The sequence below is a fragment of the Cylas formicarius genome, unplaced genomic scaffold (genome assembly GCF_029955315.1).
Source record: "Cylas formicarius isolate icCylForm1 unplaced genomic scaffold, icCylForm1.1 PGA_scaffold_6__28_contigs__length_40554024, whole genome shotgun sequence".
NCBI classification, from domain to species: Eukaryota; Metazoa; Arthropoda; class Insecta; order Coleoptera; family Brentidae; genus Cylas; species Cylas formicarius.
In genome coordinates this window covers 36030814-36047366 of record NW_026844347.1, presented here as the reverse complement: position 1 = coordinate 36047366, position 16553 = coordinate 36030814, and the positions used below count along the sequence as shown (strand labels likewise).

The 16553-nt window shown below is 33.8% G+C and overlaps 1 protein-coding gene across 3 annotated transcripts in view; it reads left to right on the top strand.

Annotated features, from left to right (window-relative positions):
- The window catches only part of LOC132703567 (beta-alanyl-bioamine nonribosomal peptide synthetase ebony), a 37763-nt gene extending 22710 nt beyond the window's left edge, over nt 1-15053 (top strand). For 2 of the 3 annotated variants that reach the window (XM_060672902.1, XM_060672901.1), the window contains exons 4-14: nt 274-438; nt 4048-4274; nt 4476-4538; nt 6269-6479; nt 9332-9648; nt 11837-12071; nt 12667-12879; nt 13577-13712; nt 13772-14035; nt 14493-14679; nt 14735-15053. In XM_060672902.1, coding sequence (XP_060528885.1) covers nt 274-438; nt 4048-4274; nt 4476-4538; nt 6269-6479; nt 9332-9648; nt 11837-12071; nt 12667-12879; nt 13577-13712; nt 13772-14035; nt 14493-14679; nt 14735-14878 — 2162 coding nt within the window. In that variant the 3' untranslated portion in view covers nt 14879-15053. The remainder of the gene's footprint in view (nt 1-273; nt 439-4047; nt 4275-4475; nt 4539-6268; nt 6480-9331; nt 9649-11836; nt 12072-12666; nt 12880-13576; nt 13713-13771; nt 14036-14492; nt 14680-14734) is intronic. The other variant, XM_060672903.1, reaches the window with a different exon arrangement.
- Nucleotides 15054-16553: the final 1500 nt, after the last annotated feature.

Genomic DNA, 16553 nt, shown 5'->3' with positions numbered 1-16553 from the left:
TATGAAATCACAAAAAAGTCGACCTTACACAAAAACGTAAAAAATTAATACTTTTATGGTAATATCGAAAAGCCATTTATCTATAATTGTTATTGTTCAATTCGCATTACATTAAACAACATCGAAAGGGGAAATTAATCATTTTTATTACTGTCATTGCTATTAATTACTAATTATTTTCCGATAGCGGCCCATGGTACGTGGGCAAAATAAATGCATTTTAGATGGAAAAATCCAGCAACTTACGTTACAAAAAAAATCTCTCGGTTTCAGACTCTGAATTCTACATGGGCAGTCCTAAAATATCGTTGGATCAGCTGTTAGTCGCCAGCGCTGAACAAGACGATGCCAACCTATGCGAAGATGAAAGAGTTCGGCACATCAAGGACGATCTCGCAGTGGTCTTGTACACTTCCGGCAGTACTGGCATTCCTAAAGGTTAGGAAGAACCATATTCATTTGCACCAGAAACATTTGATTGTTGAATATTTTAAAATAACATTAGAAATCAAACAGTTGCTTTTACGCTGTTGGTAACATCAAGAATTTAAGGTGAAAAACTTTAATTATCTAATGCTTTGTTTAATCTTTGATGTATTCTAAACATTTTCATTTTGTTTTATTTAGAGAATTTTAAATCTTTTGCTACAGAAATCCTCACATCTTTTGTTCCTGTCAAACATTCTGTCACATGGATCGTGTACCTAGCCAACTTCGATCATTTTTAACGTAACACACATTTGCAGCTCTCTGGCAAGGATGTATTCGAATGAAGCAAAAAATAAAATGTTTAGAATATATGTTAACTCATTTTTTCTACTACTTCTGAAGTTACAACCACAAACAACAACAGTGATTAACGCTTAAGTAAGTGACAAAACTTATAATCACACTGTAGGATACTACCAGCCAATTAAAACTCTTCAGTTTAGAATTTGATTAATATCGTGTGAAATTGAAAAAGTAAACAGCAATATTTTGTTCAACAAACTGACAATATTATTTGACTTTAATTAAAAGGATTTCTAAACTTCAGCTGTTATTGTTGTAGCGTACTTTATGTTCAATGATGGTGCGTTGGTATTTTCGACATTTTGAAGCAACTTTAGAGCAGTTGGTGATTTTTCATCTCGAAAAGTGATTTGCTAACCAATATACACGTTCAACATCCCTTACAACAAAGGCCTTGTCAAAAAGATAAGAATGTTTGGTCACGAATCATTAACTTATACATAGGTTATACAGGATGTCCCACAATATGACTGTTAAACGATGACAAGTAAAAAATGTCAAATGTCATTTAAAAAGAAACCGATTTATGGAATTAGTTGTTCCAGTAATTCGTTCGGCCGTTAATATTATTATTAAACGGTCTAGGTGGCTGTGAATCCTATGTATTGTGACAGTAAACGTCAATTAAAGTAATTTTACGTGCTTATTTTCGTATGTTACATTAAAATACTCTTCAAGTTACAGTGTTTACTTTTTGGAATGAAGAATACGGTGACTTTAACTTTGTTTATGAAGTTGGTGAACATCGTCGACAATCTCCCACTCCTAGGGTGTCTTGTAGAACTGTTTTTAACAAGTCCATCGATGTTTGAGAGAAACCGGCAACTTTCTTAGTACTACTTCTTAACGTCCCGTTCAACAGGACCTTGCTCAAGAGGCAGTATTTAATCCGATTGATGCTTAACCTTCTGCTAGTGTCCAAAGAATACGTAATAGACCACACAAAGCGGATGAAAGTATGGAGAACTTTACACAATTTCGGTTTGTGACGACTACGTTTCATTGACAATGATCTTTTAATATTACTGGATGATGTTCTTCTTAATGTAAGACAACGAATGTGGATTCAGCACGATGACGCACCTCCTCACTTTGGTCGACAAGTAACAGAATTTCTTGATCAAAAAACCGGTGGATCGGAAGAGGTTTAGCAGTTCCTTGGCCAATAACGTCACCTGACCTTAATCCCTTAGATTACTTTTTATGCTTTAGTTTATGCAGATTCGTGCTGATGCTGACACTGTTAGCAATTTTAAGAGCTAGATTATGTATACAGCAACTGGGTGGACATTTCTATCAAATAGAATATTAATAAATAAAAAATCATATGCTTGTAGCTCAGTTGGAATGATGTTTGTTTATTTGATATTTTAAACTTGAAATCAGCCGGGCAACACACTTCTAAGCTACGGTAGTCATGTCGTGAGACACCGTGTATATAGCTTATAAGCATAGTAAATAATAGATAATAGAATCTCATTTTATCAATATTTCACTTGTTTTCCTGCTATTTCTGCCTTCTAGTGGGAGTCGGTATATATTGTAAATGATTTGCAGACGACTCCATGGTGGGACTCGATCAATTCAGAGGTTATGAACGAAGATTCGTTTAGTTAAACACAAATGTAACTTCAATCAAATTCACATTGACATTTACAGCTGATAAATTAATTAAACTTTTTATTTAATCGTTAATGAATAAGTAATGTTATGGAAATTGCTAAGCTAAGTAATTTCGCGCCTTTTCAATCAACATTGAAAAATACAAGAAACATTCCGACCGGAATAATGTTATCGCTAAGTGCAAAAACGGTTATTAATCACGATTTATTTTATGGCCCCGGAACGCGGAAACTGTTCGATTTTGCTCGACGAATGTGCGTTTGTTGGGAAGAGTAATACTGTTAATTTCAGTCAAGGCTCTACAACACAATTTAGAGTTGCGTTAAAAATCAAAATCCGCTGTTAATCGCTAATTCACACTGTAATTACGAACGAACGCATTTTCATTTTCAAGGTTGTACTGGGTGTTTTGAAATTCGACTCTCGCCGGCGATACGGAGTGGTTCAAAAAAATATTTACCAATTTATTTTTAAAAAGTAGAAAACTGCTGATTTTATTTTCGATAATGGAATACGAAATTCGGGGAGACATGTAACAATAACAAATAAACACAAAATCGATGTCTTAAATATTATTTAAAGGCATCTTCAGACATCCAAATAATTGAGTAACCAAATAGGCACAGCATGATCTATCCAAAACTAACCAAAAATAATTTGTTATTATTTGTTAAATAGTAGCTTTAATTTGGATTTTTGTTTTATTACAGGGAATTTTTCTGTTTAGTTTATATTTTAAATTAATAATTTTACTCAGCGACGTAGGATGGATGCCGTGCATTTTGTGTAATTTTTTTATCTAAAAATGTTTCTGAAAATTAAAAATGACAAATTAAAAAAATATAATAGGTAATATTTTTTTGTTCTTTTTTGGTTTGTTACGAAATATTTTTTGGTTTCGTCTTGTTAAATGATAAACATTTTTGAGGATTATTTATTTAATAACATTTTTTTCTTTAGTATCTTTAAATATCGAAATTTTGTAATTTGTTTGTTTTTGTTTCTGTTTTGTAACTTTAGTTAGTAGTTAGTACTGTAGCTATTTAAAAAAATCTATTTATTTTCTTTTCAATTTTAGGAGAATTTTTTATTTGCAATAAACTTGTATCTGTTTATTTTTTCGTAAACATAAATTTTCAATGGGGTTGCAATTATTTTTATCCATTTAACCATTCAGGCATTTAATAGTTTTAGTCACAAAAGTAATAATGATCTGGAATCTAACCAATAAAAAATCAAAAAGTGTCATTATTAGAAAACACCCTGTATAATCTTAAGTAAAAAAGTCTTGCATACAAGCTTTAACGATTGTGATACACGACAAATCAAGACAGATACGTAAAATGTTGACATTGAACTCCAAATTGTCAAAACTAATGAGTCCATTCTTCGCAGGATTAATGGTGCATATCCAACTTTCACCTCTTAAAATATTCAAGTAATTCGACATTTAACAGTCGTCCTAGTTCAAAAAACCAACAAGAGGGAATCGGGATTATCAGTTTTTCAGCGTCGCTATTTATTTGAGTCACCCCGTATTTCTTTAAGGTATCTAAGTATTAAGCACCTTTTTTAAACCTTGCGACGCCTCAAAGGTACCTCTAAACCTCAATTACACGTTTTTGATTGCAGGCGTGAGACTTCCCCACAAAGTGATACTCAACCGTCTTCAATGGCAGTTCAAACGATTTCCGTACAGTGCCACCGAAAAAGTGTGCGTTTTCAAAACTGCTCTTACCTTCGTCGATAGTGTCTGCGAGATTTGGGGCCCATTGTTAAATGGTCTCGCCGTTTTGGTGGTTCCCAGGTCGCTGACAAAAGATCCCGAGAAACTTATAGACCTTTTGGGGGAGTACAAGGTGAAGGCCTGCTTAGAAACGGTCAATCTCACTCGTCGACAGATACGAGCAATATTTGGCATATTTTTGACAAAATTTCAATTTACTCTTATTCTGAGTGCTTGCTAAGCACGTGTTTTAATTTGTTCATACACATTTGGTTAAATATGTTTTTTTTTTCATTTTTTCAATCCGTGTACTCTATCTCTAAATATTTTTTAGATTGAACGTCTTGTCTTGGTGCCGTCTCTCTTGAGATCTCTGCTGATGTATCTTCAGCTGCAAGTAAGTAAAGTCTGCTCATAGATATAAGAAAGTGACTAACTGATACGAATTAAGGAAAGACCCGGGCAAGCTGTAAGAATGAAACATGGCCGAACAGGTCCGTACTTTGTTTAGAATTTAATTATTTGGGGTTTTGTTAGGAAAAATACAAAACAATATTTATTTATTTATGTATGTATTTATGTTTAAATCTAAAATAAAATTACAAATTAATTTCATTTCCTATTTAAATTACCTCAAATTATTCACATAATATATCAGTATCAGTATCGCTATCATCACCTTTTCTAATTATTATTTGTTCTATATTATTTGCAATATGATATACGATTGTTCTGCTTTTTCTATATGTTTAACAGAATTTGCACAACTTTGTGGAGGGATGTTAAAAATTTCGGTTTCTGTAAGTTTGAGGACATTGGAGTTAACATGGGGAAAAACATTGTTACGACGAATGGCAGATTTCAGTTGGTGCCTTAACTGTATGCTCTAGATTTTTTGCATAATTATCACAGACGTATTCCTTTTGTAACTTCAAGTTTTGTAGAACCTCAATTTTTGGTTTAATCTCCGTGAAAATAAATGTCGTTATTATACATGTAGTTTTGGATTGTTGCTTTTATGTCACACGAGGAGGGGGTTTTAGTCAACTGTCTACTGTGATAACTTGCATTGTCAATTACAATGACGCTATTAGGAGGGATGTTTGGAACTAGTTTGTTTTTAAACCAACTTTCAAATAAATCAGCGGTTGTGTTTTCTTGTTAATCCAGAGAAGAATCTTTAATATTTTTTGCAGACAGAGAAAGTCCATTTGGAATCCAACCATCTTTAGAGCCAGCATGCAAAATAGTTATTCTTTTACCTCTTTTTGATGGCACTTTTGTTTTACACTTATCAGTTGAGTCAACCCAACCCTTTTCCGGGGTATCATAAATGTCGAACCAAGTTTCATCCAAGTAAATAATTGGCCTTTGTTGTTCTCTGTAATCCCTAATTTTTTCTAGATATTCCAATCGCCATTTCCGAATTCTTCCATAAGGTAGTTCTGCCATATTTAACACCGGTTTCATCTTTTTCAAGCCTCCTAATTAAGACATCTGACGTAGGCACGCTTTGTTCCTCGTATAACTGGAAAATTTTACGCCGTATTATATCTTGATCACTTTCATCTACACTCGCGAAAATGTCAGCATCGCTTCTTTTTTTCCTCGCTGAAATGAAATTCACAATTTTCCATACAGTTGATGTTGGAATTGTGGCCGTTTCTTCTAAAGATGCTTGCTTGCTGGCACCACGTTCAATGAGAGTCAAATAAACATTGTTTACAACTTCCTTAGTCTCAATAGAATAGTGTTTTCTACATTTGGGCAGAAGCATCTGCTGAGATACTCTAGAATCGCACATATTTTGCATAATTCGCACACGATTCAACACACGCTGTATTATACACGAAATAAGAGTGATTACCAATTAACTTAAACTAAGTAGTATACCAAACCAAAGAATATTAAACACAGGTAGGTATAAAACTATTTCTATTACTTACCACAATTTTATCTGAATTGAAATTCCGAAACTTTAGGTAATAATCTTGTTGCGCATTGCATGTTAATGACCACCCTTGGATAATCCCATTCAAAAGCAATTGGTCACTTTCTTATAACTATGAACAGACCACACCACCAGGGTCGCATCCCAGTCACGATTAGTTTCTATATTTTGTCTAGAAAACCAAGGCCGTTTTGGGACACCTGAAAACGTGGGTGTGTTCCGGAGAAATCCTTGCGGTTTCCCTTGCCGAAGAATTCTTCGATTATTTCCCAGAAGGCCGCCACGAACTATGCAACTTTTACGGCAGCACCGAGATCATGGGAGATGTCACCTATCACGTGATCTCGTACCGCAACCAACTGGACCAACACCAAAAAGTTCCTATAGGTAAAGTACTTTCGCTTCACGCACCATGTCTGACGGTTTCAGGTAATCGTAAGCTTTCTCTCAGTGTAGTTTTCGTTTTGGTAAGGAAATAATCAAAATGTTTGGATTATTTTACCCGCAATAAAATATTCATGCAATAATTCATTTCAAATAATTGACCAAATTTCATGATTACCGGTGAAAATAAAATTATTTTATCCAAACTTATTTGAATGTTCCTGTACAGGGTGAGTCAAGGATAAAGTAAATGGAGAGTAAAAGTTATGAGAAAATATTAAATACAAATGTTGTAAAGATGGTTAGAATGCACAGTTGCAAATTATTTTAAAGTATACAGGGTGCCTCAGAAAAGGGTGACGAATAAAACATATTTTCCTAAAATCCTATTTTAAAATTTTGTTTTGAATTCTTTTTAAAATTCTTGAACTTTTGTATTAATAATAATACCTGAACCTATTAGTTTTCCAATAGGTAGATCACTGTTTGATATATGATTGGATTGGATGCTACAGGATATTCAAAATAAACGAATATTTTCTGAATAATCTTACGAAAATTTTCTTTTCGATGTGTCCGAGTATGGTATAGGAGTGTAATTAATTTTTGCGATCATTTTGTTTTTAACATTATGTACCGGTTAATCATTTCCGAAAACCAACACGGACGACTTAGTAGGATTTAGTTGCAGTACATGATCGGATGCAATTTTATAAAAGTTCTTTAAATCACCTGTTCAACTCTATCGGATAAAAACAATGTAGTGTAAAATTTGTAATGTCTAAAGCCTTGCTAAAGTCTAATAAAATGGGGGTGGCAATTCTGCCTTCGTCCAATGCCAGCAGTAAATCATAAGCAATATCGATCGCAGCACTCTCACAACTATAATCTTTTTCTAAACCCAGATTGTTTTAGATAGATAGATTTATTTGGCCATTTTTTACATAAAAAGTCTTTACAACAAATGGCGGGTCAGTAGATACAAAAGAAAAAAGAAAGATTTACGCTGACAACTTGTGGTTGTGGATAAATAAATCGTATAAACAGAGTCTTAAGATAGAAAAATTCCATGCGTGATAGCAATATGACAAAATACACAATATACATACACTATAAAAGTACATAAATTATCAAGTGTAAAAACCATGGAATCTAAAATATAATATAGATAGGTAGATAATAAAACATATGTTGATTTAAAGTTCGTGTTTGACTGAAAGGGTGTATTCTGCAATTGAGTAAAAAGCATGCTCCAGAAGAAACGGTCTAACTTTCTCTGGAGAAGTTAGACTGTGATATGTCTCTGATATGTTGAGGAAGAACATTGTACATTGTTTTGTAGGTGATATATGAAAAAGAGCTGAGAATTTTCTTATTTACCTATCAGTTATTTGAATTTAATGTTGGAAAAACGATTAGTTTTAGGTATGCATTATTATTAATAAAAAGTTGCAAAAGTTCAAAGCGAATTCAAAACAAAAGTTAAAAATATGGTGAATGTTTAATTGTCTTAATGTGTGCATTCTAACAATCTTTATAACTTTTGTATTTGCCATTTTCTCATAACTTTGGAAACCAATGAAATAATAAACTTTACTTTGTACCTTTAAAGAGCTTAACAATAAAAAAGAAAACTTTCTTTGCTTAGAAATGAATCATTTTCGTGACAAAACTAAAAAAATACACTGAGAAAAATATTATGACCATTGCAATTATCAGGGGTACAGTGTGAAGCGCCCTCTAACAGCCGCAGTTAAGAGGAATGCTTATGATACCATATTCGATTCATATGGACTGAAGCAAATTTCTTTAAATCGGTTTATGCTACTTATTCTGTCGGTAGTAATATGTGCAATTTCGTACAAAACTTTTAGAGACACCTTATACGTCGTCTATTTGCAAAACAATCTTTTTTCTTCGGTCTAAGATCTGATAATCAGTGTATTTAATTGGGCCTGTTAGCGTAAATTGTGGTATAATTAGTTGAAAGGCAATGAAAAGCAATCGGTTCTCGTTCTAAAGCACATAAATTTGACAGCCTTGCCCTCGTTTTGCTTGACAAAATTTAAATCGGGTTCGGCCGCTAAGTATATATACTAAATATGTTTTTTATGCAAAAAGCAATGTAAAAAAAATCCACATGCTTCTGAATTTTTGACCACGAATAACAATAAATTCTCAAGATCAAGTTACTTGACATTTCGACGAATAAATTTAAATAATAATGTAGATAAATACTTTCTTTCCGACCAGGATAATTTTATTCAACAAACGGTAGATATATCGATTTATCTGGGCAACTTTAATAACCTATTGCATTGGACTGGGTGAGCAAATTTCTCGTGTTTTTAGTGATGTTTAATTTTTTGAAAATTCTGTTTTGTAATATTCCCGAAAATACTAATAATATTTGCTAGACATTTTACACATTTTTTTGAAATATAGACGAAACCCAATGTAAATACCTGGGGTTTAATTTAAGTAAAAAACATAGTTATCACCAGGATGTTTTTTGTTATATGGGCCACCCTGATATTTTCATTTCATTGAAAGAACCTTAATATTACCTTTACAAAAATTTATTTTTGCACGGAAGACTCGATTAAAATGTCGCATGTGTTATATTTTTAGAAAGGTTTTTTAAATTATTTCAAGTTGTTTTCAGTGATTCAAAATTATGCAGCGTGGCTTCTATAAAAAAATGACCTTGAAAAAGTGACGATTCCCGCACGCTAGATCGGTGTATAATATATAATCCATGTGCCATGTATTTGTTCTCACAAAAATATTCTATTTTTCCCTAAAATGGTGGATATCTTTCCATCTTTTTTCGAAAACTTTGCGTGATTTTCCAGGAGTTCCGATCGACAACACCATGGTCTATCTTCTAGACAAGGATTTCAGGCCCGTAAACGCCGGTGACGTGGGGGAATTATTCGCATCCGGTCTCAATCTGGCCGCCGGATACGTCAACGGCAGGGATCCGGACAAATTCCTGGAAAACCCTCTCGCGATAGACCCCGCCTTTTCAAAACTTTACAGGACGGGCGACTTTGCCAGACTGGAAAACGGCACCCTGATATACGAAGGACGGACGGATTCGCAAGTCAAGATAAGGGGCAACCGGGTGGATCTGACGGAAGTCGAACGGGCTGTTCATTCGATTGAGGGGGTGAGTTTGTTTTTTGAAAAATCTATTTTTTTATTAATAAATGATTAAAATAAAAATGTGGACAGAGGAGACAGTAATAACTGTTCAAAAATTACAACTAATTAAATTGTATATACATAAAATAGTAACTGTTTTTGATATACCAAATAATCAGTTTTTTTAAAGAATTTAATTCTTCTTCTTGATAATTAGCTCGCGTTTTCTTGTATGATATGAAAAAATTTCCAAAACTGCCATAGCTGGAACGATAAGATTCATTAAACGTGTAGAATTCAAACATCCATGTTGTCAGATTCAGATTTCGCGATGATATTTATAATTCTGGTAACCTTTTACTGATCCTCTTCTATTAAGTTTCCCATGTTCAAAAACCTCCATCAATCATCAATCAACTTTCTTACCGCAGTTACCCAGATCTAATATCTAATATCCATTTTCAAAGCCCTACTTACAATATGGCAACTTCGATTGGCGTCGAGTTATATGTACTTTCTTCTTCTTTCCTTCTTTTTATTATTTAGATTAGTGTTTACGTCCCCTGTGTATGTATATTATATGATTTGTGTTTCCTGTAATTGGGTCTTGTTACCTGTTGAAAAAAGGTAGTATTAAAATTCAAAAAAGATATTCAATTTTCTTATTAACAGTGGTAAATCTGACAACACTGTTGTTAGCATTTTTTGATACTGCATGTTCAAAAACTCTCACGTATTGAATTTCAGCATCGACGGTTTTGGAGATATTTAAGCATTCCGCCACTTTTTACAGAACAAGCGGTGTTGCCGCAGCTCAATAATTAATAGAAACAAAATGTTGAAATTATGGGGTCTTAAGCGTTCCGGTGCTTTTTACTAACCCTGTATATAAACAACGTACGTTTGCGCCTTTTGTTATAAATAAAGAACATGCAAGGAAAAGCCCCAATATATGTGCATTTAAATGCATATAATTATCAAATAATATATGCATCGAAGTAAACAAGAGATGCAAATATGCATTTTTATTACATGAAAAATTATGAATATTGTTATTATATTATTCAGAAATTCTATAATTTTTTACCTATACCACAGACCTCTTTGAATAAATATAAATGAAACAAAAAAAAATGTAATAAAAGTTTTTTATTAATACTTACATAGCAAAACATAAAAATCTTACAGTGACAAAATGTTATTTGCGATCATAAAAAAAGATTGCAATACAGTAAGAAAATAGCAACTAACCAAAACTATTCTCTGTGCTGATAATAACAGTTGATAACTAAATGTTTTTCAAATTTTTTCAAAACAAAAGTGTGTCTTCTATCTGTAAACATACGAGGCCAGCGCCAAAAGTTCCCGGCCTGAATATGAATGAGAGTAGAGTAGTAGAGTAAGAATTTTTTATTATTTTTCAATATAATCCCCCTTAACTTCAATACACTTATTACATCTCTTTATTAACAACTCAATCCATTTAAAAAATATTCTTTTGGTTTGTCTGCAAAATGAGCTAAAACAGCCTCGTTTAACTCAACTTCGTCGTTAAACCGCAATCCACGTAAGTCCTTTTTCAAATATCCAATAATAGTCGCTGGGGGCTAGCAGTAGCCTGTGGAAGATCCTTTTTTGAAAAATTACCGACTAGGTCATTAATCCAATGCTAGAGACTCACTATTTTTTTTTAATTAGTGAATAGTTAAAAACCATTCAAGAATGTTGTTTCTATACCCAATTTTTAACACACATACAAGTTATAAATATAAAAAATTGAAAAAGGGTGTAGATATGCAAACGTAGTAACAATGCCAGCATCTACGAAGTAATTTTGTGCCATTCGAAGATAAATTACGAAAATTATGATATATCATATTTAAGTATCATTTGACATTCTAAATAATAAAAATTAAATTCTTTTATCCAATTTTTGATTTTTTTTGGCGATGATGTCATCTGGTGGAGGTGTATTCGCCTCATTAATATAATTGATAATTGATTGATTGATAAATCGGTATCAAACTTTTGACTGGAACCTTCGGCACTGGAGTTTTAATCTTCTCCTGAAGATGCCACCTTAGAAAATCAAAAATAATTTGGAGCGGTTTTTTTATTACCCATTTATTTCATGCTTTTTTACTGGGACACCTGCATACTTAATCGCGGAAAGGGCAAATTTCGTCTCCAATATCGGCCATTTCTTCTTCCAGGTGGACAAGGCGGTGGTACTATGCTACAAACCGGGCGAAATCAGTCAAGCTTTACTCGCATTCGTCACTACCAAAAAGCTGATGACCGATCATCAGATCGAAATTCTCCTGAGGGACAAACTGACGTCGTACATGATTCCGCAGGTGATTTTGATCGATACCGTTCCACTTTTGGTAAACGGCAAGATCGACCGGCAGGCGCTCCTCAAAACTTACGAGAACACCAACAATAATGGTAGGTATTCGGGAATTTAGTCTCCGATTATTCGTGAGTCTACTGCCGAGACTGCGCCTTCAAACTAGTACTCCCTTCAATTAAATAGTGCTAGGTTGGCTTAGTCTACTATTGCAAAAAAAAGTTATTTAATTTTTGTTGACTGATGTATCCATCCCCACCAATTAAATATCAAGTGTCCTTAAATTGAGTTGATTGCAGTTATAAAGCTGGTTTATCGGCAAATTATAAGTATATTGTGAGGTAGTGTGCTTTAAATGATTAAATGTTTTAATAAAAGCTACAATTTTGGTTGAGTAATGTCCATCAACACATCACACATAACACATCAACTCAATATTGCAGATTATCCGTAAATGGAGTTGATTGCAGTTATAAAGCTGGTTTTTCGGAAAGTCCCAAGTATATTGCTAAGTAGTGTGTTAAATTGGTTTAAATGATAAAATATTTACATTAAAGTTACAGTTTTGGTTGATTTATGTCTATTATTATTATGTATAAACTTTTTCTGTAACGTTGAAAGCTCGAATGATACCAAACGATCTATTCTTTGTGCAATTCCACATTTTACTCTATTCGGCGCTGTCGTTTTCAGACGATTTCAAACCCGAAGTGGAAATTTCGTATGAGGGCGTGTCTTCGCACCTGATGACGCCGGCTAGACATTTGTTCGAAACGGTAGCGTCGGTTTTGGGTCGCGCCGCCAGGTCTGCCATTTCGATAGACGCGAACTTTTACGAAATCGGCGGGAACTCTTTGAACTCAATATTCACCATTTCGAGGCTAGCTGACAAGGGATACCATATAAGTAAGTCCAATTGCTGTTCTTTGGGCGTAAAAGAAACATCTTTTGTGTTTTTATATAAGGGTATTATGAAGTTTGGTGGTTTAAGCAAACATCAGAATAAACCACGTAAATTCGTCTTTATGACTTTATGACAAAAGTCAGTTTTTTCCGTGTACCAGTGAGAGTAAAGCTCATAGCGATCTAATTAAATATATATTGTATTTTACTTACAAAATAATTTTTGTTAAATTATAAATTGTTTTATTATAAATGTGCATGGCATAAAGCTGTTTTCAATTTTCTAGATTGGTATTATTTTAACATTAACTTTATAAAATTCGCTTACCTCTTTTTATTATTTTCTTTGTTTTTTTTTTGCCTCTTTTCCTGTTCTTTTGCAAAAATAGTAAATTTAAGTATTTTGTAAATTCCGAAAATATAAAAATTCCAATTTCCATTTTTTAATTTATTTATTTCTTTATCCAAGCAGGGTTAGTCAACAGACTGCTTGGACCAGAGCAGTTATAGTTATTCGGTAGAGGTACACAAGAAAGAATTCTAAAATAATAAAAAAATGCACGCGTAGAGCATTAATTTCATTTTTGACCACATTTTTAAAATTTGCATAAATTAAGTTACGAAAACCAAATAACTTATGACTCTTTTATGTTAAATCAGAAGTGGGATTTCCGAACAAACCGCGCACGTTTACTTTCAGATATCGGAGATTTTATTTCCGCGGCAAATTTCGAAGAAATATTGTACAATATGACGTCGGCCACGAAGAGTAATAAACAACCGCACAAATTTACCGCCGAATTGCTCAAGCCGGAAGATAAAATGGCGGTGCTGGAGTACGTAATCTTATAAAAATTACAAAAAAATAGTGTTTTTACCATCGAATTCATTTCAGTATGGTAACGACCAGTTTCTATCAAAAAGCAGACCTCGAACAATGGATAATCTCTGAGATATCTGAGTCCGATTACGATGAGCTCATTGACGCCCTGTGGGAGCCACTGGTAGAGAAAAACCTGAGCTTCGTCGCCAAATCCGAGTCCGGGAAAATAGTGGGGGTAGCTTTGAATTTTGACGCCCGAGATGAACCGGAAGTCGAGATCAAATCGAAACTGACTGTGATATTCGAGTTTTTGGAGAGCATCGAGGGACCCGTTAGGTGAAGTTTATTTCTTTTTACTACACTGTAGTTAACTTTGGTTAATTTGAGCACAAGCCTTCGTTGAATATTTAAATGTATTTAACCGACATGTACAAGATTGCCAGAAAAATTTTGTTTTCGATTTAAGTAGATAAGTGAATGACGTTCGGTGCCACTACTCTCAAGGTCATTGATCAGACCACTCACTTCAAGGTTTATTCTCTCTCAATATGAATTGAGCAAAAATATTCTTTGAATATTTAAATGCATTTAACCGTTTGCAGCAAAATTTAGTTTATTCTTTAAGTAGATAAGTCAGTGAGTTTCGATGTCACCACCCTCAAGCTTATTAATAAGGCGACTGGGTTCAGGGTTTCATTCAATTCAACTAATCAAGGCATATAATAAAAGGCGTCTACTAAAGTATTGCTACCTAACCCTTAGCACAACGTTAATGTTTTTGGGTATCCTCTAGCAGAGACAACAAATTACCTCCCGGTAAGGGGCAAATTCTCCATTCGTTTATGATGGCCACTCATTCGTCACTGAGCGCCAAAGAAAACGTAGCGGTAATGCAATTCATGGAAGACGAGGTCTTGAATCTAGCCCGATCTAGAAATTTTTCCGGGATATTTACGACCAATACCAGTCCCCTGACGCAGGTAAGACCACGCGTTTCATTTTGCTTTCACGTTAGACAAACTCTCTAACTTTTAGCAACTAGGTACGGACGTGCACAAATATCAGATAATGCTGGACTGCCAGGTTAATCAATACGTAGCCAGCGACAATACCAAACCCTTTGGTCAAGCTCCTGATGACCAGAGGGCTATCGTACAGTGGAAGCCGATCAATGCCTAATATATACAAAATTTAAAACAAACAAAATTGGTTTTTAACTTCGTGTATTAATTTATTTCGTAGCTAGAAATAGGTAAGAAGCTTTTATAGTTACCTAAGAGTGTATATAGTTTATTTAGTTAATTTTGTGATATATTTATTGTCTTACGGTATTTAATAAATAAAAAATAAAAAAGATTTAGTTTGAATTCTAATATTTGAAGCGATTTCTGCAAAAAACTTCTTTTTTTTTCAAATTTTCCAAGAGGCTTTGGAAGGTGTGAAAATAGGAGTTAAAGTTAATGGAGTGTGAATAAACAATATTCACTATAATGACAAATTAACTTGATTGCTTATACGACATACAACCAAGGGACAATAAGGTAAGAGAACAGAGCAAATAATTGTGGGCTTAAATGTCAATATCAAAAAACCAAACATTCACGAATATCTCTAGAAACCAAACCATATTTGTAAACTTAGCCTTATAGGGTAGAAGAATTCAAGTGCTACGAAGATTAAACTTCTAACAAGAAGATAAAATGTCGCATTGAGCAGGCCCGCCAACTATTCTTGATATTCCACAAAGTTTCTAGCTCCATGTTTGACCTTTACTTCGTTTGGTCTACAACATGGAAGACTAGACATTGAGAACTTTATCTTTATCTCCGAATCCCTGGACGGCTAGATTAACAAACGAAGAAATTATATGACGTGTCAACAAATAATGTGAAGTGTGTGAACTAATTAAGAACTGTATATCAGGATTGAAGGCAGGAAATATCACATCATGAATCTTTTCACGGCATTCAGTCCGCAAGGAAGAGAAATAATATTGCTAGTAGATAACAGTGGGTGTTTCGGTGTCGATTCTCCTATATTTTGAAACGACCTCGTGCAGTGACGAAGTTTGACGCCACTCCTTCGAAAGTCAGTTAGATTACTACAGTTAGTTGATGATTATCTGCAGAGACGTAAATTGGTTGCTAGACTCCACCTTAAGAATCGACGCAATGTGAATCAAGTAGATAAATTGAAGTACTTGGATACCTGACTTTTTGAAGAGCTCCGATTTCCCCCTTTCATCGGCTCTTCTCTATGGCATGGATGGATGGACATTGATAAAAGTGTTACTATATCGCTGAGATACCTTGGATGACTATATTGAGAAATAAAAAAAATCAACAAACAACTGGAAGTGTTTGAACTAACAAGAGCAAAACCGCACATGCGGGATACATATGAGAAAACAAAATTCCTATATCTTCCGATCTAGGGAGATAGAAAGCAGGAGGTTTGGGAAGAAAGAAATTCTATTTTCTGGGTCCACTACACTAGAGTTCTGAACCTAATCAAGCAAAGACTTTTAAATTTTTATCCAAAGGACTTAAAAACCTAAGAATTTCCAAGTAGACGTAAAGAAATTACTATTTACAAATCTTCTGCGTCGGTTCTTGATAAATAGAACTTACAAATTCAAATTTGTCATGAATATTTGAAAGGCTATCGAACTCGGATGGGGATGAGATGGAAGCAATTCAAAGACCTAGAGACAAAAGAGTAAAGCAAAAGTAGATTTACGAAGAATTTTATAACCAATTAAGGATAACGTTATGCTCTGTACAAAGTAATAAAAAAGTCAATGTACAGAGTCATCATACCAGTGATGTTCTAATTTTCTGCTTTTGCACGTGAT